The following is a 25,276-nucleotide window of genomic DNA, read 5'->3' on the forward strand; positions in this document are numbered from 1 at the left end:
AAAAAAAAAACAAAATTTATAAACACAATTTTTATGTTCCGCTTTCCTGCCAAGATAATAAAAATCTATTTTTCACAATAATTTTCTAAATTTCAATATAAAATATATTGTCTATATTAAATTTGTATATTTTCACGCATATTAACACAATTTCCACATACATAATACCAAATAATCTATCAAACAAATACTACTATTTCGCTTCTGTTGAAACATTGTTTATTTAACGATTTCTTATCATTTTCTCAATGTGTTCTCTCCTTTTTTTAATGTGCGCTTTAGCAACAGCTATCTGACTTACTTATGCCCAAAAATCAGAGCTCTAAAATTAGATTAAATTTTATAATCAAAATATCCAACAAGTAATTATTTCTTTAAACGGTTTTTTTTTTAAATTTCATTATTAATAACGACAATCACGAAATACGCGAATTAATTGTTAATTAAATGATATTTTCGTTCACTCTGTTTCAATTAAGTCTGAGATACGTCTTTGGAAAGACGTAAACAATTCGAACTTTAAATCTTCATTTATTAAACGCAAAAACCTCGGGCTTTTAAACACAGATTAAATACCATTATTTCACAATTGTTTTCTCTAATTCTCCAATGAAACTTCGTTCTTCGTTCTAATATACATCTCATTAAGTTAAGTTAATGTTAATTTTTTTAATTATCGACTCTTTTTTTAAACAAATTAAGAAAGATTTTGTTCAAAATTTTAGTTGTGTTTCGATATAATTTAATCTATAAAACATTCAATAAATTTTAAGTATTTATAATTAAAGTAATCTTGATTCAATGAATTGGAAGAATGTCTGAAGATTTAAATGTAATGATGCGTAGGTGACATATATATTATTTAATTACTTGATTAAAAGTAATGAATTTCAAGTTATTAATTAGGAATGATTATCAAAAAGAAAATGCTTGGTCTCAATAAAAATAAAAGATGTATTTATTAATCTGGCAAATCAGAGTTCAAGCTAATTCATTATTGTCACTCTGTGTATAAATAATTATGATTCAATTTGGCTTCGCTTCATTATCTAATCTATATTTGTTGTTTTTTTTTTTTGTATTATATATTTATATATAATTTTAAGTTGTATTCTCTCCTCTTACGTTTCTTTTTTCTATTAAATAATTAAAAAACGCTGCGAAATTCAGTGAATATTTTTTTTGTAAATACATTTGTTAATTGCTTTCCAATTGCATAGAAGGATTTTTAGTTAATTGCTAATTAACTTAAGTTATGTTTGATGTTCTTGTGATCTTACTTGTTGTGGCAATGTTGAACCGTCGTCTTTGGTCGCTGCACATTGACTGAAATCTAATCCGAGCGATTCTCGTGACCAGCCGTTTTTGCCCTTTGACACAGCAGACCTCGGCGATTGCATTTGCTTTGCGCGTTGATAACGCAAGCGAATTCGACTAGAAAGAATTAGGTGATGATGAAGTTATTAAATGGCAAAACCTTTGAGCATTATTTGGATTAGATTGGATTGGAATGAAATGAAATAAGGAAAGAAGAGCACAATGGAGAGGTTGAATTGAAAGCAATTTGTTGATGGTGCAGTAGCGCGAAATCCGTTTGCTCTGCAATCTCCCTTCTGGCTTCTCTATTAATCGATGAATCATGGGATTTCGGATAAACATCGACATATTTTTATTCCGCTCTTTCTCTCTCTATCACGTCCAGTTATCACATTATTCTGGCAATCTGATTGTCGATAATGGTGATTAGATAAGGGCCGAGGATCAACAGAGGATACCTGGCCAATACAGGTAATAGTTTCGCGATCGCTTGATGACCCAGCATGGATGGTTCCAAAGCGATATTCCTTCTGATCTTCGTGATCGGATTGATGATAGGTCAAGTTCTCAGCGGTGAGTTTACATTCCAAAACAAGCTTTCAGAATTTCATAACCGATTTCAACGGATATTTCGCAGAATGGGAAGACAAACCTTTCACTGCGGTGAACGAAGGCTTTATCGAAACCATAGAAAGTACGAAAAAAAACGTTTTGCTGGAATATGATGAAAACGTGAAGACGGGAACCGTTCTTGGAACGTTGAATTATAAAGGATCCATCAAACCTGACGTTAGCTTTCCATCTGAAACGAACACTTATTTTAAACTTAGTGATGATAAAAGGCAACTAGTTGCATCTAATGAAGTTGATTATGAAACTAAGCCGAACATCGATGGTTTCATGACGCTCGGAGATACAACAATTCCGATAAAGATTACAATCAGGAACTTAAACGACAATCCGACGATTGTGATGCAAAGGGAATCGTGCAATGTCAAGGTAATACTTTCAGCGACCTTAACGCGCTTTTTGTTTCCTCCATCCTTTCAAAATTGAAATTGTTATGAAACTTTTAGGAAAACGGAACGACCGGTGCGACGGAATGCAAATTTGAGGTGAACGACGAAGATGGAATGATGGACAAGTTCACGATCAACCATTTATCGGATGTGAGTTGAATTTTTGGTTTGTAGTTAAAAAAAACATATATATCGCACTCTTATCTCGCCTTCGAACGCAATTATCGTCAGGTATCTCAGGTAAATCTAACGACGAAATAGTTACGAGGACCAAAACGATTTCCACATATGATTTTCATTTGATAATTAAGAAATAAACTTTCTCTAACGTGATGAGATCTTTATAAAGTCAAGGAAAAGAGTTGGAAATTATTGGGTTTTTGTAGATTTTCTTTACTTTGTACCACCAAAGGAATTACACTCCTTTATCTAATCTGCACATCATACCAATAGTCGCCTCGATTATTAGATGACACAGATTACTAATATCATCTGATGAACTGAAATGCCTTCAAAACGAAAACAATTCGACTAAGATGGAATTAGTAAAACTTGAATGTAATCAAAGTTAAACTGAATCAATATTAATAATTTTAACAATCAGATAATATTCTTAATAATTATATAAATTAAGATTATGTTCAATTTTAGAATGACGATATATTTAAATTCGAATGGGAGACGTTACCAACGCCGACAACTAGAAACGGTATCATTGTGCTGCACACTCTGCAAATTTTGGATTACGAGGACATAAAGATCTACGTGTTCGATTGGACCATCAAAGTAAGAGAATTTCAGGAAAACTACCAAAACGGAATTGCAGAGTTTCCCGCTTGCAGGATAATGACGACAGGCATTCGGATTCTGTAACCACGAAGGTCGTCGTCAACGTCGAGGACATCGACGATAATCCACCGAGGATGGACATCATCACCAGCATCGAAGTGATGGAACTTGAAAACTTCGAGATGATCATCCACGCTGTGGATGGCGATTTCATGGTCAACAACGAAATCGACTACACGTGCACTGTCATCACAAAAAAACGTATTTTTTGGGTAATACCAAATACTTATACCAATTTATCATCTTAACGTTATTTCAGTTGAACGGTATTTTCATTGGAAAGTCGAAAATAAGAAGTTGGTAATCAATATCGATGGGATCAATAGGGATGAGGATGAGCTGGAGCTGTACCAGTATTCTGTGAAAGCCTGCGAAATACCTAAGGATAACAGTCAAGGCCAGTGCACCGATGATAGAGTGGTGACCATAATGGTAAAGGATATTAACAATCAAATACCACTCATTACCATCGACAATGATCAACTGGATCTTCTGGAAAACAAATACAGTATCATAGGTACAAAGATCGAAATCAACGACAAGGATATCGTAAGTTTGTGAATTCGGTGTTTTTTTTTTGTATGCGTTTAACACTTTCGTTTAGGGTGAAAATGCCAAGTACGAGGTGGAATTGATAAGTGAAAAAGTGAAAAACATCAATGAAATTTTCCAAATCGTGCCGATGAACGGATATCAGAAGGGCACTTTTACTTTGAATATAATCAACGCCGCATTACTCGACTACGATGATCCGAATAAAGTATATCTGCACGATTTTAATATCGAGGTGAGCATTAACAACCAATTGCAATGTTATTATTAATTAACACTAATATAAATTAAGTTTTATAGTTATAGAAAATTAAACTTTCATTGTTATTTAAATTGAGAAATGTGTTTTCAGATCCATTCAATAGATCTAAATGATGCAACAAAGAGCGACAGGAAAAGTATTCATGTGAATCTGATAAATTGGAACGACGAGTTGCCCACCTTCACGAATGACGGTATCTACGATATCACTATGAAGGAAACTTTCGGACGAAACGGGATTGAGGTTTTACCGTTCACAGAGAAAATTTGCGTAACGGACAAGGACGTCGATGATAAAATCGAGTAATATATTTGTTGAATGCTATTGTTCTATGTTTTTGCTCATCGATTTCTTCGTAGAGTTTCTCTTCTGGGAACCGCGATGAATTCCATATTGAAGTTAAACGAAGATGAAGACGGTTGCATCACGCTCGAATCCAAAAACGGTCTTCCCAAAGGCTTTCAGCTGTTCAATTACGAGGCCAACAACGAAGTGCTGATCCAGATCAAAGCCGTGGACACGGTTTCACTGCAGCCGACCGATACTCTTCATACGACAATCGGCATTGTCACTGTTAAGCTGATCGATGTGAACGACGAAGCGCCCAAGATCGTCATGGTATTTTCGTTTTTCAATTCACCTCTACTGAAACAGTAAATAATCACCGAATTTTCAGATGGAGCAGTCCGTGTCGCTGGTGGAGAATCAGAAAAAGGATACGTTAATAAATCAAGAGAAGATCCTGGGATACGACGAAGATACGCTTAGCAAATTGGAATTCAAAATCGACTGGAAGAAGTCTTACCCGAGCAAGAACGGTCAAAGGGTGGAGTGGGAAGGTTATGAAGAGTGCATCGATGTAATTAACATTGAAAGAGACGACTCGATGGAATGTGAGCTGTATTTCAACAATAAAATTCCGAATAACACACCTGATTTTGAAAAGTTCGACACATTCTACATCAATCTCGTGCTCACCGACCACAACACCGAAGTCGTGGGCTACGAATCTGACGAAGGTGCTTTCACCAAAATAAAAATGCTACATCCTTTTTACTTCAATATGTTTACAGTCATCTTCGTGATCAACATCAAGGATGACAACGACAACCCTCCCATATTTACTGAGAATTCATTGGTCGAGAAGAGTGTCAAGGAAAACGCTGACTCCGACATCATCGGAGTCGTCACGGCCACAGACATCGACTTGAATCCCAAAATAACATACAGTCTTGAGTATGTCCATAGTGTAGTAGCAACGAGCAAAACCTAAACCATACTTTATTCATTTAGACCGGTGCAAGGAACTGCAGACAATTTGTTGAAAATCGATCCGGACACAGGCGAAATCTCCATTGATAAACCGAAAGCAATTGATGCCGATACACCACCATTGAATTACTTGTACTATAACATTAAAGCCAATGATGAAAAACACACAGCAACCAAACCAGTAATTATTGTTATTTGTTTTCTTTCGTGAAATTATAAGTATGTTCTTCCGTTTGCAGATCACGGTGAAAGTTATAGATCTGAACGATATGAAACCCAGTTTTACCATTTTCCCAGATCAAAACATCAATATTCCGGAAAAGGATCAGTCTGTTGAGGTTTTCCAAGTGAAAGCAATAGACGAGGACAGAGACAGTACAGTGTATTCTCATGTTTCATCTGATTCCCAATTTATTTTTCTTTTGCTTTATTTTTGCAGCACCTCACAATCAATTTGAATACATTTTTAAAGACGTTCCAAACGATAAGTTTGTTATTGACGATGAAGGCTTGATAACGGTGAACGGAATCCTGGACAGGGATGCAGGTGAAACGGAATTCCTGATTACCGTCCTTGCCGTGGACAATCCAAGTATGCGCTATTATATTTAAATTTCTTCGTGGTTTGTTAATGTTTCTATTAATTTTTGTTGCAGACGATCCGCTCGGTGAACCACGATTGACCACGTCCATGACCTTCACGGTCATTGTGACGGACATCAACGATAACCATCCGGAAATTGTCACGAACAATTTCTTTACCACTGAAGAATTGAAAAAGGTAATATCACCTTTAGTTATGAAACGCATACGATTAGAAACGATCTTGTAGGGAAAATCGATTGGAGGTTTTGTAGCAACGGACAGAGACGATCCTTTGACCGGCAATGGTAAAATGACTGTAGAATTAGTGAATGTCGAATCGATAGCCAAAAACAAGTTGACATTGGATGATTTGAAACTAAACTGTCCCAAAGATAATGGTATTTGCGAACTGTATTCAAACACTGACATGAGGGGCCACTACGGCGATCACTATTTGGAATTCAAAGTAATCTCTTAGATATATTTATTTTACCAAGATCAATTCTAGTATCGATGATTACAGGTGTGCGATAAAGGTCAAGAGAAGCAACTTTGCGCTGAAGAAAATACCAAGATTCCTCTGACCATCGAGATCTTCAACTTTGAGAAACCTAGCTTGAGCGTACCGCAGCCAAGGTCTACAGTCTACTTAAGCTCAGTACGTTGTTGTTTTTTTGTAGATGTAGGATTGAATTTTAATGAAACTGGTCGATTTTTCTTCTAGGAAAACGAACAAAATCAGCAGCTGACTTTGTTCGATGGTAGCAATATGGATCCGATCACCGGCACAGATAACCAGGGAGAAAAGAACATACTAGCTATAGAGATTTTAGATACGGACACCAACATCTTCAAGCTACAGAAAATTAACAACGTGAAGTACAATCTGTTGTTAAACGATGAATTCGTCAAGGACCACAAATATATAGTGAAACTGAAAATAACAGAGAGTGAAAAGGAGGCGCTCTTTACTGAGGAAGAATTCAACGTCAAGTTTATCGACGCCAATATATCGCCGTTGTTCAACAAGGAGGCTGATCCTTTCGTTGTCAAGGAATACGATCTGAATTCGATGGATATTCCTCAAGCCGAAGTAGAATTGGAAGGAATCGAAATCGATATATTCTACCATATCTTCGAGGACTTGAACGACGCCTTCGAAATCGATATCAAGTCAGGAAGGCTGAGTCTCGTAAAACCGTTGAAAATCTTAGATATGAAGAGTGAGCAGGTGGTGATTCAGGCAGGGACGTCGAGAACTCCAATCGCGAATCCAAACAAGGCATCTCTTCTCACCGTTCCAATCAATGTACTATTTCAATATGAACATCAATTTGTATCACATTCAATTAAATTCTATCATCTTTCAGTTGATCGACGTAAACGATAACGATCCCGAATTCACGCAGGAAAAGTATTTTGGCCGCGTCATGTTGAAGGACGACCCTTCAAAGATACTCGTCGAAATAATCGTGAGTAGTTTTAATTGATCGACATGAAAAGAAGAGAAGCACCGGTCTTCTTCTTGTTTCAGGCGAAAGACGACGATCCCGATGATGAACTGACATTCAGTATAAGTAATTTCGAAGGTATAGGTTCGAATCTGCCTTCGACGAATACGCTGTTTGAAGCAAAGAGCAGTAGCAGAGGGCTTTGCGAGATCCACCTGAAAGTGCCAAGCATCGATGCCAACATGCAAGGATATTTCACATTCGACATCACCGTCAGCGATTCAGGTAATATCATTAACAGTTGCGTCTGAAAACTGAATTCATCGAATATTCCGCTTCAATTATAGAGCACGTAGCTACAGCCTCGGTGTCAATTTTCATCGTCGGTGAGAACCATCTGGTTAAGTTCGTATTCGAAAATAAGATGGATGACGTGGTCAACAAGAAAACAAAGGTACATTTAATCCACATAAGATATCTTCTATACTAAAAAAAAATGTTTACAGATTATCGAAATCTTTAATAAGCAATTGGAAATGGAATCGTACTTGGACAGCATATTCACCGAAAAAAGCATTTACGCGGAGACACCGACCATCACAGAGACCAATGTCACGATGTTCTTCATGAAAGATAATGTACCGAAAGAGAATGACGATATCAAAAAGTGAGCTAGTGCATCATATCAAAATGTAGTTTCTACTTCAATATCTATTGCAGAATGTTGAGTAATGCAGATCTGTATGGATCGTTGAGGAACAATCTTCTGGACTACGACTTGCATTTGAAGCGCATCGACAACGTAAATACGGAACAGGAAAACAACGAGGAAGTCCTGAAGGCTTGGTTGATAGGCGTCGGCGTCGTCTTGGGATCCTTGTGCATCCTACTCATCGTCGCTTTTATCTTAAAAACAAGAAGGTAAATCAGTGATCTAAAATTAATACTTATTTTTTATTTGCAATATTTGAACGATGTGTTTCACAGTCTTAACCAGCGATTGAACAAGTTGACTACAGCACCGATGATCTCAAAGGAGGATTTGAGGATGGCTCCTCCACCGATGACCAATAGCATGGCTGTGGAAGGCGCGAACCCCATTTTCCACATAAGCGAACACAACGAGAAAATGAACAATTACGATCGTGCCAGGTATTTTCCTACACAACAAACGGTAATAAAAAATAATGACTACATCTATACTGTTTTTCTTTTTTAGCATTTCAAGCGCAGAGTCAGATTTGATCGACAGCAATCATACAAACGGGTTTCGATGATATACATAAACTTTAAATATAGATAAATATATATTAACAAATTTATTTAATAAATAAACAGGGTAAAATTGACTGCTGGCAATAGCCCTTTGTATATGTATCTTTTTTTTTATGCATACAATAAACATATAACATAATTATTATAAGATATAATTAAGTTTTATTGCTGTCATTGTTGTTGTTTTGTGCTGGATCAATTCTGGATAAGCTTGTATACTGCAACATTGGTCTGCTGTTTGGCAAGGGCAAATCTTTGTCTGGGGGGCTTTTGAAAAGTAGCACAGAGACATCCAGGATAAGCAATCCAAGCAGAATCCACAGAGGTGTGAGGATCTGGTAGAGCTCTAAATGCATGTCATATTCGAGTCTCAGAGCAATCAGAATTTTGAAGACCACAGTGAGTATTACTTTTAGTATTTTGTAGGAGAACTGAAAGAAAGACCAGCACTTCAAGTTGTGTTGCAAGCTCAAAGCTAGATACACCACAGGATCTACAATCAAGAAGAAGTCTATGATCCACAGGGGCAAGAGGATGATGAACCAATTGCCATGGACAAGTGAGTCTAATCTGAGGCCAAGCACTATAAAGAAATTCAGGACACCGAACCAGCTGCTCAATGCTCTCATCCTGATCGTCACTAATATGGGAAATTCAGTGAATTTTGAGCTGTAAACAAAGGGCATATTATTAAATTTGTTATTACCAAATATTTGGCGCTCCCATTTACAGGTTATGCATCACAAACTTATGCAATCTACAACAAATTACGCTCTACCCATAGTTCACATTCAAATAAACACTTGTATCACATATGATAACTGTAATTTTAAAATAAATTTGTGTTGATTACAAGTATAAATCGTCAACAGGTAGTATGCAACCAGTAAAAAGGTTATCAACCATACTTGCATTGGCGACTTGAGAAGACACCAGCTGCAAATCTATTTTGAGGCCCATATGTATTCATGACCAAATGAATGAAACCACGGGAAAACACACAGTAAAAATTGAATTCACGTTGCATTCCCCAAATATCCACTATCATAAGCATTTATTTGATCTATTCTATCTATTATAGTTTGAGAAAATCATTAAAATATGTTTTTCCATACGTACAGTTTTCAAGGCGCATTACAACCAAAATGAAGATTCGATGCATAATTGTAATATGTATCAACTAATTTTGTATTTAAATAATTATAATTAAGAAAGAGGTTTTAATAAATACTGCAGATATTTCAGTTTCACCTGATGGCTCATATAATTAACATATACATTCCAAATGTTTTCAATTTCCATCAATCAATTAAATAGAAAACTATAACTTAAACATGGTATATAATCTTTGTTACAAATTTACCTGTTGATGAGAAACCAAAACAATACTGTTCAATATTTATTTGAATCAACAAGTACAAAATAATGAAACTTTCCCTACATAAAATACAAATGTACATATATATGAAATAGAACATAAATTTGCTACATTCCTACGTAAAAAGAAAAAAAAAAGAAAAAAAAAATTACAATAAAATACTCAACATTATAAAACATATAAAATCAAATTAATACAAAAAGAATAGAAGTAGGGACATTGCACACATTGTCTATTAGAAACCGCAAATACTCTAAAACTAAGCTAACTGTCATGTATAATTATTAAAGCGATAAACATTCGAGAATTAAAAATAAAACATTAAAACAGACGATCGGAGATCAATTGGAACTATTACATTGGTTTCTCCTCGTAATTTTTCTCTAGCAGTCACACAGTGACGACGAGTTATATTTAAAATATCATGTATTTTCATTATAACCGTTAACGACAAGTTAACTTACCCGACTTTAAACAGGCTTTAAGGCACATCGGTATTCTAATGTTGCTACTTAATATACTTTTGGTATCAATACGTATTTGACCTTTTGGCAGTATCGATCCCACGCTGGGCCGTATCTGTCTTTGCAGCGCTTATTGTCATCGTACGCCCTTTGCACCAAAAACAGAACGACGGTGTATATCACTATACATGGTGGATAACAACACACGAATGGTAACAAACTCAGGTTCATCATGATGTCACCCGTATAGTTGGGATGACGAACAACGCCCCAGTAGCTCGAGCAAATCAAGCTCTTCCCCATGTTGGTGGGAATGCTATTCAGATCTGGAAATAATAAATTATAAGCTTATTATATTAGATTTAAATATATCTAATGTTCAACTTACGCGAAATGGATGGGCTGTATGGATTCTGTCTAAAGGCATGCTTTTGGGAATTACTTCCTCTATATATTATGTAGCCAGCCAGGAAAAATATTCCGCAGGCCAAACATTTATACCATGTCGATTGAATTCCATAGTCAAGAACGAACTTGGGAATCATGGAGTACAGGAAAATGAAGCAGAACGACTCCAAGCACTTCCTGTAACCAACACTCTCATACTGGACTTCCTTGGAAGAGAGCAAGGTATGCTCGAATATCAGAGAATCCAAACTGTTCACGATGATCATGATGCAAACTGTCATAACGCTGCTGTTGAACTTCAAAGTATACCAAACATCTAAAACGCCCTTCAAACTCCAATCGACCAGATCGTCGCATTCCAAGCTTTCGTAGATAAAACTACTGGCCAACAGCAGAATCGAAATAAAGCTGACTCTGTGCAAAAGCATTTTCACATCCACAACTCCGTAAATCCTCGGATTTACTTCGCTTCCATAAAAGAAATTGTACAATCCAGTGTTTTGCAGGGCAGTATACTTCAAGGAACATACCGGTGAAAATAATGTTTTAAAGTACAAGAAGAATGCTAGAGGTAGAGCCAAAACGAATCCGGAAACACCCAACTTCAGGAAATGCTCCTGGATGTATCCGCTAACTCGGATCCCCTTCAACTCCAGCCCTATGGCCACAGATAAAATCGTGACTGCAGAGAATAATCCGTTCATCACGTATTGGAACTTGCCATGAATGGTTAACAAACCCTCACATTTTTTGCCACCGAACGGCAGCGCAGACAGTATAGCGATGAGAAGCACGTAAGCGGTAAAAGATAAGAAAACAGGAAGGTCAAAAAATGTATCCAATTGCTTGAATCTGCTAAGGTCAGGGATACTAAAACTGCACTGCAGCTCGTTGCACATTACAAGCATGCTAATAAACAAAACCGCAGTCATGACCATCTCGAGCATTGCGCCCACGAAACGCCAGTATTTTGACTTTGTTTCTTCAGGCTTCTGCTGTTGAGGTTCGAAAGCTAACTGGACTTCCATATCATCCTCGTCCGAAAACTCCGAGATCTTGGCGATCGGCGGCCTCAGATGCACAATTCTCTCAACCTCGCGGATTCGTGAAGACCTCCTTACAGGCGTCATCTGCTTAACAACCTTTGGTTTCGAGTCAACTTCATCATCGGAATCCGAATTAAGCACTTCAAGTATCGGTTTTTCGGAAGCTACAAAACATTATTGTAATAAAATTGAAATTTTATAATTTAAATGACTTGTCTTAAATAAGAGAACTTACGTTTCTTAAGAGAAAAATCAAAATTAAGAAGTGAGGGAGATTCAGACTTTCTTCCCACAGATCTCTGTCGTGAAGGAGACTTCCTGCTTGGAGACTTTGTTCTAGCAGGAGACTTTCTGCTTGGGGACTTTGGTCTGCCCTGAGTTCTTATTATAGGTGACCTTCCCTGTGGTGACTTTGAGACTGGGGATTTTCTAGCAGGAGATTTTGGCCTGCCTCGAGGCCTCTTCTTTTCTGGGGTCTTTGTAAGGTTTTTAGTGCGCGACGGCGACGAATCAACTTTAACTCCAACATTTCGGGCAGGGCTCTTGGCGCGACCACGAGTTGTGGGGCTTGGCGGCACCTCCACCCTCGACGGAGACTTTCGATAAGACCTTGTCTTCTTGGTAACTTGATCATCTGTGGTCTCTTTCAAGACTTTCGCCTTTGGGTCAGCTTTACCCGCCATCTGAGGAATTTACATATGCCATGAATTTGTTTGTAAACAAGGAAGGTTAGGTTCGCGCCAATTTCGCTTTTTATCGGTGCAATCACCAGACCGTAACGAAATTTCAAAAATATGTTAATTACGTACTATCAGACTCACCTCAAGTGTATTTTCGTATTGTTATCGGCTCGACGTAACGGAAAAACGTTACAAAACGCTGCACGAACGACGCTATGACGCAACCAACGCTATCTTGAACTTAATAATAGAAGCACGCTGGAGGTGTTTCAAAATGCTGATCTGCTATTGGATGTCAAATACAGAGGAAGTCAAATCAAGGCCAATGTTGTTTGGAAATATTAATAAAATATATTATAATATTCAATCATTAGCGCACTCAAAAATAATAATATTTCAAATTATTACTGATATTTTTTTATACTTAAAACATGTATTTAATTAAATTAGTATTGTTAACCCAAAGTGTTTCCAATTACACTAACAAATGAATAATATATAAAGAAATTATTGCATATAGCAAAGCTCTAAATAAAAAATACAGGAATACGTTTATATACATGTTAACACTATTCAATAAATACTAACACAACAATTGTAATAAACATAAATCTGAGACATTAATAATTTTAATTTGTACATTATTAAATTACTTACAATTCAATTAATCCCAGTTAATAACAATTAATTAAAGTATATATTTATTAACAGCACTCGGTCAAAAGTTTAAAACAATTTTTGACAGCTGTCACAGATATACCTGGTTATTTAAGTTAGGCAAACCAGTGACAGTTCTAGCTTGTCTTTCAAGTTTCCATACAGGTTTCAACATCTTAAAGGAAATAAGTAATAATGTCTGCGATTTGCAGGTAATAAGTTTATGTCATGTCTTCAATTAGTACTGAAATATCATTAAAATAACTGGTTTACACTTTATGCAAATTGCCATCTAAAATTGTTATGTAATTGCAGGTTAGCAGGTAGACAATTATGCTCGAGGTTGGCTAACTCTGAGAGGAACAGCCTCTTGTTTGTCAGACCTGTAACCATCCAGGCTCAACCCTACAAGGAGCCGCCAAAGCAAGGCCACGATGAGAAGAACATGCAATTGGGCAGACCCTGCTCTCCCCATTTGACTGTGTACCAAGTTCAATTGACCAGCACCTTGTCAATTTCCCATCGTATCACTGGTAATATTATTGATTATTTTCAATCTAACTTAACAGTTCTAAATAGAAAGATATAATCAAGTTAATTGCATATTATATATTTTAATTAATGTTTGTGTATATTTTTAGGATGTATGCTGTCTGGATATGCCATGGCCTTTGGATTTGGCGCTATGTTACCCGGTGATTTCACTACCTTCTTGGATGGTCTTCATCTTAACAGTGCCTGCATCTTCTCCATCAAAATGATGCTGGCTTTCCCATTCTCATACCACTTCCTTAATGGTATTCGCCACTTGTCTTGGGATGCTGGCAAATTCCTGACCATCAAAGAGGTCTACACCACTGGTTACGTCATGGTCGCTGCGGCTTTTGCTCTGACCGCCTGTTTGGCCGCACTTTAAACTGCTTATGTAAAAGTATTTATTTACGATGATTAAATTATTATTATTAAAGATTTAAATAAAATCGTTATCAAGTTTTACTTTTTCATCAATCAAAATTTCAATCGTATCGTCTTTCCTGTAGTATGAAGATTTCTTAATAAAATTGTATATTTTTCAATCTATAATAATATCTAAATTGTAGTAATGTAATATTATATGGATACAAATTATAGAAATTAATAAAAGTATATGAATTATACATTAAAAAATATTATTTTGTGTAGTTAATCCAAAGAAAACAGATAATCTTCATTTTTTATGCTCTAATTAGTATGAAAATATTGTAATCAATTGATGATATTTATATTATTTAGTAAGTTTAATTAACTTTAATTTTCCAATTTGAATGAGTTTATAAATGTGTATAAGAGTTGCAATATAGGCAACTTTATGCACACCTGGTATAAATAAACTAAATTTATTTATAAAGTGTATTATTTCAATTGAAAATCAATAATTACGGCTTATGTGATATTTAAAATATTATATTACATAAAATGTATTGAATTTCACATGGTTATACAATATTTTAAAAGTTTGCTTTAATTCTGTAGGGTGTCGCTAGTGCTCCGGCATACCAACTGTGCCCCGTAGTTGTTTATCCTTCCTCTTCCGTTCTACGCCGTCGAAGTAGGTATGTTTCTCTTGCTTATTTTCTAATTTCTATCCGAGTTTCTCTTAACCATCTTTGACTCCGAGTAAGTGCAACAAACACCATCCTATTCCTCTTCACGATCTTTAAACGTCCACGTAGATATTATTTCTTATTTTTCCATTTTTTCCCCGAAAACAACAATTTTTGAGGTTGTGTTTCGCATGTTATTATAAGTGCCTGCAGACTGCTTACTACATATACTTTGTTTTTTTTTTGTAGGTCCATTCATCATGGGGGCCTACAGGTATATGCAAGAATTGTACCGTAAGAAACAAAGTGACACTCTCAGGTTCTTGTTGAGAATCAGAGTATGGCAGTACCGTCAGATGACTAAAATGCATAGGGCTCCAAGGCCCTCTCGCCCTGACAAAGCCCGCAGGTTAGGATACAAGGCCAAACAAGGTAAGACCATTTTTTAATTACTTCATAGGGCTTAAACTAATGCTGTCCAATTTTATAGGTTTCGTAATCTACCGCATTCGCGTCCGCCGTGGTGGTCGCAAGCGCCCAGTCCCGAAGGGTGCCACTTATGGCAAACCCAGAAGCCATGGTGTCAACGAATTGAAACCAACCCGCAACTTGCAATCCATTGCTGAGGTAAATTCATATTGAGATACTTAATGAAAATTAGTAAACAAACGGTTTGACTTGCTGTCATATATTGATAACCAAAATCAATACTACTCTGTTATGTATTAGAACATAACAATAGTAATTCAAATAGTTTGTATACTAAGTGATCTTTCACCAAATTAAGATATAATTTGAGTAACAAAACAATTAACTTTTTACATGATGATACCAAATTATGCTTGTGATACTCTGTGATTAGCAACTTCCTTGGATGTCTGAAATAATCTCAAATTTATCTGAATTTTAGTTGATTTTAATAGAATTTGTTATTAATCTTGTTTTTTTTTTCACTACTTTTAGGAACGTGTTGGCAGACGCTGCGGTGGACTCCGTGTCCTCAACTCATACTGGGTCGCTCAAGATTCGTCTTACAAATACTTTGAAGTGATCTTAATTGACCCAAGCCACAACGTAAGTACTCTCATCTTCATTTCAAACCTCTATATATTTATAAAACTACATGATGATACCTATTTGAAACATGATTTTTCAATGATTTGTTTTCTTCCTTGGATGTCTGAAATAAACTTGAAAGTTTCAAAAAGGAATCACATTTTATGTTTGATGGTGATTTATATCGAATTTTCTGTTGCAGGCTATCCGTCGTGATCCCAAAATCAACTGGTTGGTTAACGCTGTACACAAGCACCGTGAACTCCGTGGAAAGACCTCTGCTGGCAAGTCTTCCCGTGGATTGGGCAAGGGACACAGGTACTCCCAGACCATCGGTGGTTCCCGCAGGGCCGCCTGGCGCAGAAGGAACACCCTTCAATTGCACAGGAAGCGATAAAGTGGTGGGAGTGCAGGTACAAATTGTACTTGGCTTTATTAATAAAGGACAACTATTATTTACAATAATATACTTACTCGTTTTATTTACAATTTGTTTCCTGATACTTAACATTATTCCAACATGATGTAAACATTTACACTAACCGACGTGGAAATTACAAGTTAGTAATCAAATCACATATGAAGTTGGGAAGGCTTGGAGTGTGGATCAAACTTAATAAGTTTCTGATGATTGCACTATATATATTTTTTAATAAAATATTTAACATTAACAACAAAAAAAGAAACCCATGTATGCAATTATGAACTCAACCAAGGTGAATGTTTATTCGAAGGAAACAAATATATTATTTAACAGAAGATCAATACTGTTGCAATGATTGTGTCGTCGATATTTTTTTTATATAACTATGGCAAAAGAGAGGAAACACAATTTAATTAATGTTTGCACCGCGCACAATTGAAGTCAGTTTACTTATTCATAAGTGTCCTAGTAGGGTGCTGATGACTTCTTGTCGGCGAAGAAGCGCTTAACGACGGTAATCTGCAGCAGCAATATGCTGAACATGAAGGCCGTCTCCATCAGCGACCACAGCAGAACCCTCTCATTCAGATCTTCAGCGCGTTTCCTGCCTTTCGCTTCGCGTAGCCGATGATGCGTCTGGAAATCGAGAATCTGGACCAGAGCCTTGTGGATATCTTGCGCTGAAGACTCCATCTGAACAAGAGAAAAATGTGAATTAAAATCTTTGCATTGACTGTAGCTTCTTCATTACCTGTGTAAGGGCTGTCACGTGCTCGCCAATACCAGGTAGAGGCTGCTCCTCTCCAACTTGGAGATCCATGTAGACTAGTTTGTGTGAGAAAGTTGAGAACTCATTGCTGAAGCATATAATATATACTCCAGTGTGCTGTGCTGTGAATGTGTGCGAATCAAATTGCATCTTGACTTGCTTGTAGATCACTGACTTCTTTGGATCCTCCAAAATCACATCCACATCATACTGACCACCAGTCACCACCTACGGTTGAAAAATACAAATCACAGATGGATCCAAATTGTTGTTTAGATATGTTACCTGAAATTCTAGAGTGACAGATGTGTTTTTCTGTATTTCCTGGTGGAAGCATTCTTTGGCACTATCTGGTAATTCAAAAGTTAATTCGGTGCAGGACACTGATCCAATTAGGAGCAGCACGACTGTGGTTAAGTAAATGATGGCGGTGGAAGCGCTATACAGAGAAGCCATCGTTATAAGCAGAACATTTATACTGGCTCCCTAATATACAGCCTGCAATTATTTATAATTATATTATAAAAATATATTATATATTAAGAGATGACTAAAAAAATAACTAGCAATAACAAACCTTTGACTTTGACATACACGTCACCAATCAAACTTCGATTGTCAAAGGGTACGAGCGCCTCCTCCTGGTAAACCCACCAACAAGCAACAAGTTACTAAAACTTATTGCTAATAGATCTTTATGTAATTAATTACGACCCTTAAAAGCCCATTAACAACTAAATTAGTAAAAGCAGATGATCAGTGGGTTACCTATAAGATATGAACGAAAAAGAAAAGTTGAATAACTTCCATTAGTAGCTTGCAGTTTAAAAATTAAATTGTTAACACTTTGTAATCTTTAATTTTTATTTATTTGTATGATTTATTTACTTTTATTTATTAGTTGCAATGTGATATCAAAGTTGAGCAATTCACATTCAATTAATATAGAATTTTTCGAAAAGAATCTAATAAGTTTTGTTATTTTTTCATATTATCTTAAAAATTATAAATCTTTCGTTATATCAAAAATAATACATGTTACAAATGTAATATTTGTAGGTATGGTTGCATGCATTTCTGGATGAAGATAATAGTTTCCATTCTTTCGGCTCCATCTGTAAATTGTTTGTGAATTACAATAGTTCAGCTATTTTGGCGCTGTATTATATCACATTATAACCAATTTTAGGCAACCAAATATACATTACGTTAATTAATTTTGTTAATTTAGAAATGTTGTAATGAACTACACTAACATATTTTCAGCAATTTTACATATTTGATAAAATTGCTATAAAAATCAAATGTTAAAACAGATTTAAAAAAATACCTGTTAACAAACATTGCAAAATACACGTTTTGCTCTGAAAAACGAATATAATTTATGTGAATAAAAGATAAAAATGTGTGCATTTTGTGTACTTTATTGAACCTTTTAAATCCCATTTTTACGCGGGTGCCAGAAACACTATAATTATGTATATATATAAAAAAAAACCAACAAATGGCACAAGATACAGAAAACAAAAAAAAATCGTTATGAAATATTTTTATAGCTAAATCTTAAACCTACGTAAATCGAAATATTTAGGAAAAAAAAATATGTAATAATCGATCGATCCTTTTCAGCGTTTCCTCGGAAATAATAGAAGAAAATGCAGCTGTAGAACAATATTAATAGAAGATGTCCTCAGAAACAAGAAGTCCGAAGCTAGTCCAATATAATTAATCTAACTAATGTCAAAATCGATATAATAATTAAAAAACTAGTCTTAAGAATACAAACACATACAACTTGAAGTGGGAGGGGACAGGATAAACGTATTATGTAAAATGTATATACATATAAATTATATATATATATATAAATTATACTGGACTAGATATGCACTGCACGCATATAATAATCCTTTAAAGAAACAAAATCTTACAAAATAATCGATAGAGTAGCGCGGTCGATCCACGTTGGCACTGCCTTGCGCTTAAATATTTATATAATCCTTCAATAATTAATAATTACCGTTTTCCTTCCCCAAAAAATGTTATCCAATCATTTACATATATAAATATGTATATAATTTGTATTATGTGATAGTTGTTAATGTGCAGTCCCTGACCATCCAGCGACGAGAGATGAAACTGCACATGTAAAAAAAATGCTATTCAATACTCCTCAATCTTCAGATTCTTCCGATCCTTCGGACAAATACGAATACTGGTTTTTAGCGACAATGTTCACCGGCTCCGGCGTCTTCAACTTTGGCATATCCTTTTCAGTGTATTCACCAGATCTGCGTTAACACAAATAATATATGAGATTGCGATTTAAAATAAATGAAATGTAACTAAGATATTGATATGATTAATGCATGTATATTACCTTGCTGGTTTCTTCTCTGATTTGTCTGATCTCGGCGGTGGAGCCCTTCGGTCATCTGTAAAACCAAAAGCAAAAAATCATCCTCCGTTCGGTTTTCTCATATGAATATGTTGGTGTTTTAGCGGCAGATTAGTCTGAATCGAGTTCTGGATATTCAGTTCTCCAGCTCGCACATTGTACTAAAATTGCCGGCCATGGGGGTTTCCAAGGAACGCAGATCAGACACCTCAAGTTACTTGAATAAGAACCATCCTGGGCATAGACGATACCGTCCAGAATTTCTGGTTCCCCCATCCTGTCCATAGACAGTCGCCCAGCTAGAGCGTAGGAGCCTTTCTCAGACCTTCCCGAGACTAGATTAGTAATTAATCTATACTATGTGCGTGAGTCCCAAATGCAAGATTGCCGCTAAAGATTGATGAGAAAAACAACAAACTTTGAATGAGTAAAATTGAATTTACCTTTGCGTTGCCCTCCTCGGTTGCGATCAGGTGAGCCTCTTGAAGAATCGCGCCTGCGATCCGGAGAGTATCTCCTACCACCATCCGGAGATCTTCTCCCCCTGTAATCATCACGCCTCCTATCATCTTTCTCTTGTCCATCGCCGACCTGTTTAGCTAAACGTTCCTCGATCTGCCTTTCTCTGGCGCTGGTGTCCACTGGTTTAGCGCTTCCGAAGATGGAAGCGGCCGGAACTGGAGCTGGTCTTGGCACCGGTTCCGGTTCCTGCTCCTTTTCTGGAGGCGGCGGCAACGGATTCTCAATTGGCTTAGTTCTTGGAGCCAAATTCAATTTTGGTCGAATGCGCGACTCACGGTCTGACGGCCTATCATCATCCCGCCTTTCATTGCGATCATCGTACCTCCTCGGACCAAATCCGCGACCGGATCCACCATCCCTGGAACCGTTATCTCTGTAAGACCCACCATCCCTTGGGCCATTATCTCTGTATGATCCGCCTTCTCTTGGACCATTATCTCTGTAAGATCCGCCCTCTCTGGTCATCGGGGCGCTTTCTCTGTAACCGCCATCTCTTGTAATCGGGGCGCTATCCCTGTAACTAGGACGATCGTTTCCATCCCTCCAAGCACTACTGCCTTGATTCTCCGATCTATTGAAGCCACCGCCTCCTTGATTTTCCGATCTATTAAAGCCGCCGCCACCGCCTTGATTCTCCGACCTATTGAAGCCACCGCCACCGCCATCGCGGTAACTACGCCTTTCCGGTTCAGGCTCTTTTCTGCCGCTGTTTGATCTCCAATCGCCCATAGAGACCTCCGGCCTCTCAGGACGATCGCGATTCATATCCATACGCCCTCCGCGACGCCTATCAGTATCGGAACTCGTGGCCACCTCAATCCTTATTCGTCTACCCTTCAATGTACAAACGGTCTTTGACAGGGCTTCAACCAAGCTCTCTTGGTCTTCAAACTCCACATATCCAAACCCTTTAACTCTGGTTCCTTCCTCAGGTCTCACCTCCTTCGGAATTCGCATATTCGAGATCTTCAAGTCGCAGAAAAAATCTGCAATTTCGTCTTCTTCGACATCATAGGGTAGATTGGAGAGGTATGCCATAAAAGGCGGACTCGTCGGGATTTTATCGCCGATATCCTCCAATCCTCGTGCAGCCTTCGGTGCCGTTGGTAAAACGACATTTGTATGCTTAGAGGACGACCTCGATTCATAGGAATCTTTAAATAAAAAAATAAAGGACTTGTAACAAGATGCATATAAAAACAAAAAATATGTTATCCACGTTTTACATTCAGATACGTTAAATGTCATCAGAAAGTGTTTTCCATCAATAATGTGTACAAGGTCAATAACAGATTAGTCTGAATCGAGTTCTGATTTGTCCGCGAGGAACAAAACAGCTTGCAGATTGCACTAAAACAGCCAGCTACAAGAGTTTCCAACAAATCAAGCCAAACGCCTCAGGCTTTAAAGCCTTCCTAGGTTAAATGACAGAGATTTGCATGTTTCTGGTTCCCTCACTCTGCAACATGCAGACGCCCTTCTAGGACATTGAATTAGCTTTTCTCAGACCTTCCCGTGGCTCAGAAATAATAGTAACAAGTACTCTGTCTGTAAGCCCCAGATGCAAGATTGTCATTGACCTTTGGACACAAGAGAGGAGCAAACATTTCACCATTTATTGATCATCATTTCAATACCTAATTTAATAATTAAGAGCAAATGGAAATGGACACTCACCATATGAATCTTCAACTTCGTCAGCCCAGTTCGAGCTACTCCTTACAGGTATTATGGCTGTGGGGCCAGGAGTGTCCTGGAGAAAATCATTTAAGGGCACAGTTTTACCCTTTGATTTCTTTCCTTTCCTCCCTACAAAGCAAACAGAATTTAGCATCAAAAAAAAATCATATCAGTGGAAATCAGCTCCATGAGGTGACATAACACATAATTAATACATTTATAGTATTGTAGCTAGTGATTTGGCAGTTGAAAAACAGAAGAATGTAAGGAAATTAAAGCCGTATGGATTTTTCGAAGGGAAATTCCATGTGGCCCACGCGGTGCCCTCATGACCTTTTTTAATCAGGTTTTAAGGGCGTCCCCGGTCATCGTAGAGCCGGATCACTTACTTAAAAGTGTGGGGATTATCCCTTTGCTGAGTATTCGAGAAACCGGCAATTTTTTTTCGCGTTATTATTAATAAAAAATCATTTTGAAAGCTACACGTGACAAATAATGAACTGTACTAACCTGATGAAGCCATGTTGAAGGTTGGTGTGTGCTGCCAACGAAACGATGGTACTGCTCGAACGGTTACCAACGCAAAAGTGATGGTTGTCAACCGGTGTTTCCACACTTTATGGTTCGTTGAGATCTATCCCAAACTACCCTCGGTTTAGTTCCAGGAAAAGGAACTGTGTTACCTTCGAAAGCCTAAAACTTTCTGCAAGAGAAATGCAGGAGGGTTCCGAATTTATACATTTTGTCAGATGCGCCTTTTGGGGGATTCTCGGAATTTTTTAGGGACTTTTCATCTCGCTAACGACTTTTTAAGGATATTTTCAAAAAGGATAAGCATAATTAAAACATCGTTCAATAAGGGTTAAAATAGTTTATTTTGAGATTTAGAAAACAACGAGTAAAGCAAATACACCATAAACAAGAGCACAGGGATAAGCAATTAATGGCCTTTGTTCGTAATCCTTCGACATGGCGCAAAACAATCTCGAAGCGGAAATACTCGACCAGGAAATGACTAAAATCGCTAAAATTATACCGAAATTTCCGTGCAACGTAGAGAAGACTCCAATTATCGAAAGTCCGACAATCGGCAGTAAACAATAGCCCAGAATGCTTGCTACACTTGACAACGTGAAAATTCCTGTCGAGTTTGTCATCAGGCTTAATAGGACATACATCAAGAAACATGAGATCACAGAGAGCACATAAATATAACCAAATGGCGCTTTGTTGCCTGAAATAAACAAACAACAAGCTAATAATAAACAAAACGCCACTGGTCCAGCCAAATCAGTTTGTTTAGCCAGGAATTCAGCATCATCAGTTAGGCATTCGCTCCTGAATGGTCTTAAAACAGCAATGGTTTTCTCTAAGATGCGATCAGGGTATATCTCCAACTCCTCCAGCAAAGGAGGCTCATCAAACTCATTGTCATTTCCCTCTTCTGCATAGGTTTGGGGCATTGGAGTGAACATCTCTGGATACTGAAATTGGCTACTCTGCCCTGCATACTTTTGCTCTTCACTGAATGATTGAAAATCTGTAAAAATTAAACCACAATAAGCAATTAATAAATGAAAACAATAACAGAAAATAAATATATGTTGTAAACAGTTAGCAATACTAACTTGTTTTATCCTCAATCTTGACAACTGTGGCTAAACAGAAATAATCTCACATAAATAATGCTAAGATTCTACTTGTTTCAAGCCGGATTTACTAATTCTTCAGTTTCTATTTACCTAGCTGTTGTGATTGCAGATTTGAGTAATCAGCCTCTGGATTGTAGTAAGGATTTTGCATCCTCTGAGGATCACCTTGCTGCTGACTCCAGTACGTTTCATTATCATTAGTGAATCCAGACATTATATCTTCACAAAACTCGATTAATAAGTAGTAAATTAAATAAGAATTTGTTTATGTTTCAACGTCACTAACTAAGAATACATTAATATTTGACGTTTCTGCATCACTTTGACCAACTTAACTCTAAATCGTACTTCTAAAAGATCCTAACAAATTTTAATTTACCATTTAAATATTTGTTATTATTTAAATTGATTTCAATTTGCTAATGAAATCTTAACGTTCGGTTGCAAATTAGTACAAAATTATATTATTATCATACAAATGTCATAATAAACATAACCTATAAGAAGTTTGAAATAATCGGCGCTGAGATTAAGTATTAATATAATGGTGAGTCTTTAATGCACTTTAGTTTAATATATTATTAATTGGATTAATCGTATTTCAGTATTCGGTGCTGCAAAAGAAAGATTCAGCACATGAAGATAGCATTTGGAGTTGTGCTTGGGGTAGGAACACAAAGGTTAAAGAGAAACAAGCTGAGGACGATAAGAAGTAATATTTACTTATTGTTAATCTACTTGAATTATTAATTGTTACTTTGTTAGAGATGCTGAGGATGATTTTGAAGATTACATAGTAACAGGAGGTTTAGATGATTTGGTCAAAGTGTGGAGTCTTAAAGATGATAAGGTGTCTTTGAAACATAACTTGGAAGGACATTCATTAGGCGTTGTTTCAGTTGCTATTAGCAATAATGGAAAATGTGATTAACAAAAAAAAAAATATTGTTAATATTTCTTTAACAATTGGTTTTTAGTGTGTGTTTCGAGCTCTTTGGATTCTAGTATGCGTATTTGGGATTTGGAGAAGGGTGAGAAAATCTCCAATATTGAGGAAGGACCCGTGGATCTATGGACAGTCGCTTTCAGTCCCGACGATAAATTCATTATTTCCGGATCGCACGCTGGAAAGATTACACTGTACAGCGTGGAAAATGCTAAGGCTGACCAGACTTATGATACCAGAGGGAAATTTTCGCTTAGCATAGCATATGTGAGTTCTCTAATAAAAAAGATTTCAATAATTATTGATTTAATTGCAGAGCCCGGATGGGAAGTACATTGCGAGCGGTGCTATTGATGGCATCATCAACATCTTCGATGTGGCATCCAGCAAATTGTGTCATACTTTGGAGGGACACGCTATGCCCATCAGATCTCTTTGTTTCTCGCCTGACTCTCAGTTCCTTTTGACCGCTTCAGACGATGGACATATGAAGTTATACGACGTGTAAATTTCTTAAACACAAACAATCTTCAATCATCAAACTAAATTTGTTTATATTTCAGGCAACATGCTAACGTTGTTGGTACTCTATCTGGCCATGCTTCCTGGGTGCTGAGTGTCGCCTTCTCTCCTGATGGTTTGCACTTCGTCTCTGGTAGCTCTGATAAGACTGTTAAGGTGTGGGAAGTTAGTACGAAACAGTGCATCCACACTTTTCATGAACACAACGATCAGGTCATATAATTGAATATTTATTTTAACGTTTATTTTTATTTAATTTTTTATTACCGTTACAGGTGTGGGGTGTAAAGTTCAGTCCAGACAACACGAAGATTATGTCCGTTTCAGAGGACAAAGGCATGAACATCTACAGTTGTCCAATTTGAATAAAATATTTTACCATGTTTATAATTTCCGATTTTTTATAAATAAAATAAGCGAATATATTGTATTACTTGTTTAACACATTATGTCTTTCAATGCAATTTAATATAGATTTTGCAAATGGTTTTAATGCTAGAAATATAGGG

The 25,276-nt window shown here is 36.7% G+C and overlaps 10 protein-coding genes across 17 annotated transcripts in view; 4 read left to right on the forward strand and 6 right to left on the reverse strand.

Annotated features, from left to right (window-relative positions):
- The window catches only part of LOC108559534 (lipid storage droplets surface-binding protein 1-like), a 5,277-nt gene extending 3,923 nt beyond the window's left edge, over nt 1–1,354 (reverse strand). For all 3 annotated transcript variants that reach the window (XM_017916842.1, XM_017916841.1, XM_017916843.1), the window contains exon 1: nt 1,281–1,354. In XM_017916842.1, coding sequence (XP_017772331.1) covers nt 1,281–1,323 — 43 coding nt within the window. In that variant the 5' untranslated portion in view covers nt 1,324–1,354. The remainder of the gene's footprint in view (nt 1–1,280) is intronic.
- LOC108559533 (delta(14)-sterol reductase) lies at nt 1,345–12,822 on the reverse strand. Of its 2 annotated transcripts, none has more exons than XM_017916840.1 (5): nt 12,700–12,822; nt 12,114–12,561; nt 10,813–12,042; nt 10,425–10,750; nt 1,345–1,434 (listed from the first exon to the last, which is right to left on the reverse strand). In XM_017916840.1, the coding sequence occupies exons 2-4, from the start codon at nt 12,559–12,561 to the stop codon at nt 10,473–10,475; spliced, it is 1,956 nt and encodes a 651-aa protein (XP_017772329.1). In that variant the 5' UTR covers nt 12,700–12,822; the 3' UTR covers nt 1,345–1,434; nt 10,425–10,472. The 2 variants fall into 2 exon arrangements, with proteins under 2 accessions (XP_017772329.1, XP_017772327.1); XM_017916838.1 differs by lacking the exon at nt 1,345–1,434 and adding an exon at nt 8,167–8,213.
- Nucleotides 1,564–8,657, forward strand: LOC108559532 (cadherin-23-like). Its single transcript, XM_017916837.1, has 25 exons — nt 1,564–1,890; nt 1,955–2,316; nt 2,394–2,486; nt 2,988–3,122; nt 3,179–3,386; nt 3,445–3,734; nt 3,790–3,972; nt 4,090–4,301; nt 4,359–4,617; nt 4,676–5,018; nt 5,073–5,235; nt 5,293–5,452; nt 5,511–5,646; nt 5,711–5,863; nt 5,928–6,052; nt 6,104–6,322; nt 6,380–6,514; nt 6,581–7,165; nt 7,227–7,328; nt 7,391–7,592; nt 7,655–7,761; nt 7,814–7,974; nt 8,028–8,228; nt 8,295–8,459; nt 8,527–8,657. The coding sequence occupies exons 1-25, from the start codon at nt 1,821–1,823 to the stop codon at nt 8,582–8,584; spliced, it is 4,827 nt and encodes a 1,608-aa protein (XP_017772326.1). The 5' UTR covers nt 1,564–1,820; the 3' UTR covers nt 8,585–8,657.
- Nucleotides 8,712–9,564, reverse strand: LOC108559535 (transmembrane protein 60-like). Its single transcript, XM_017916844.1, has 2 exons — nt 9,313–9,564; nt 8,712–9,251 (listed from the first exon to the last, which is right to left on the reverse strand). Exons 1-2 carry the CDS (start codon nt 9,321–9,323, stop codon nt 8,738–8,740), a joined length of 525 nt encoding a protein of 174 aa, XP_017772333.1. The 5' UTR covers nt 9,324–9,564; the 3' UTR covers nt 8,712–8,737.
- Nucleotides 12,823–13,309: 487 nt separating the features above from the next.
- Nucleotides 13,310–14,193, forward strand: LOC108559531 (succinate dehydrogenase cytochrome b560 subunit, mitochondrial-like). The gene is made up of 3 exons (XM_017916836.1): nt 13,310–13,427; nt 13,531–13,748; nt 13,857–14,193. The coding sequence occupies exons 1-3, from the start codon at nt 13,411–13,413 to the stop codon at nt 14,129–14,131; spliced, it is 510 nt and encodes a 169-aa protein (XP_017772325.1). The 5' UTR covers nt 13,310–13,410; the 3' UTR covers nt 14,132–14,193.
- A 539-nt stretch (nt 14,194–14,732) lies between these two features.
- LOC108559529 (60S ribosomal protein L15) lies at nt 14,733–16,323 on the forward strand. Of its 3 annotated transcripts, none has more exons than XM_017916833.1 (5): nt 14,733–14,807; nt 15,048–15,230; nt 15,289–15,425; nt 15,762–15,872; nt 16,057–16,323. In XM_017916833.1, exons 2-5 carry the CDS (start codon nt 15,059–15,061, stop codon nt 16,249–16,251), a joined length of 615 nt encoding a protein of 204 aa, XP_017772322.1. In that variant the 5' UTR covers nt 14,733–14,807; nt 15,048–15,058; the 3' UTR covers nt 16,252–16,323. The 3 variants fall into 3 exon arrangements, with proteins under 3 accessions (XP_017772322.1, XP_017772324.1, XP_017772323.1); XM_017916835.1 differs by having other exon boundaries at nt 14,737–14,803; XM_017916834.1 differs by having other exon boundaries at nt 14,787–14,871.
- Nucleotides 16,324–16,546: 223 nt separating this feature from the next.
- On the reverse strand, nt 16,547–17,722 carry LOC108559528 (transmembrane emp24 domain-containing protein 7). 2 transcript variants are annotated; one of them, XM_017916832.1, is made up of 5 exons: nt 17,625–17,722; nt 17,333–17,545; nt 17,030–17,275; nt 16,729–16,971; nt 16,547–16,661 (listed from the first exon to the last, which is right to left on the reverse strand). In XM_017916832.1, exons 2-4 carry the CDS (start codon nt 17,501–17,503, stop codon nt 16,744–16,746), a joined length of 645 nt encoding a protein of 214 aa, XP_017772321.1. In that variant the 5' UTR covers nt 17,504–17,545; nt 17,625–17,722; the 3' UTR covers nt 16,547–16,661; nt 16,729–16,743. The 2 variants fall into 2 exon arrangements, with proteins under 2 accessions (XP_017772321.1, XP_017772320.1); XM_017916831.1 differs by having other exon boundaries at nt 16,547–16,971.
- Nucleotides 17,723–18,586: 864 nt separating this feature from the next.
- On the reverse strand, nt 18,587–22,262 carry LOC108559524 (eukaryotic translation initiation factor 4B). Its single transcript, XM_017916827.1, has 5 exons — nt 22,158–22,262; nt 21,645–21,776; nt 19,889–21,121; nt 19,428–19,482; nt 18,587–19,338 (listed from the first exon to the last, which is right to left on the reverse strand). Exons 1-5 carry the CDS (start codon nt 22,168–22,170, stop codon nt 19,221–19,223), a joined length of 1,551 nt encoding a protein of 516 aa, XP_017772316.1. The 5' UTR covers nt 22,171–22,262; the 3' UTR covers nt 18,587–19,220.
- A 191-nt stretch (nt 22,263–22,453) lies between these two features.
- On the reverse strand, nt 22,454–23,606 carry LOC108559527 (protein YIPF5-like). Of its 2 annotated transcripts, XM_017916829.1 has the most exons (3): nt 23,390–23,606; nt 23,276–23,305; nt 22,454–23,187 (listed from the first exon to the last, which is right to left on the reverse strand). In XM_017916829.1, the coding sequence occupies exons 1-3, from the start codon at nt 23,511–23,513 to the stop codon at nt 22,532–22,534; spliced, it is 810 nt and encodes a 269-aa protein (XP_017772318.1). In that variant the 5' UTR covers nt 23,514–23,606; the 3' UTR covers nt 22,454–22,531. The 2 variants fall into 2 exon arrangements, with proteins under 2 accessions (XP_017772318.1, XP_017772319.1); XM_017916830.1 differs by lacking the exon at nt 23,276–23,305.
- Nucleotides 23,607–23,704: 98 nt separating this feature from the next.
- Nucleotides 23,705–25,244, forward strand: LOC108559526 (WD repeat-containing protein 61). Its single transcript, XM_017916828.1, has 7 exons — nt 23,705–23,846; nt 23,905–24,011; nt 24,065–24,222; nt 24,277–24,512; nt 24,562–24,749; nt 24,809–24,980; nt 25,043–25,244. Exons 1-7 carry the CDS (start codon nt 23,844–23,846, stop codon nt 25,130–25,132), a joined length of 954 nt encoding a protein of 317 aa, XP_017772317.1. The 5' UTR covers nt 23,705–23,843; the 3' UTR covers nt 25,133–25,244.
- Nucleotides 25,245–25,276: the final 32 nt, after the last annotated feature.

Source organism: Nicrophorus vespilloides, unplaced genomic scaffold (genome assembly GCF_001412225.1).
Source record: "Nicrophorus vespilloides isolate i.1.1-1 unplaced genomic scaffold, Nicve_v1.0, whole genome shotgun sequence".
Classification (NCBI taxonomy): domain Eukaryota; kingdom Metazoa; phylum Arthropoda; class Insecta; order Coleoptera; family Silphidae; genus Nicrophorus; species Nicrophorus vespilloides.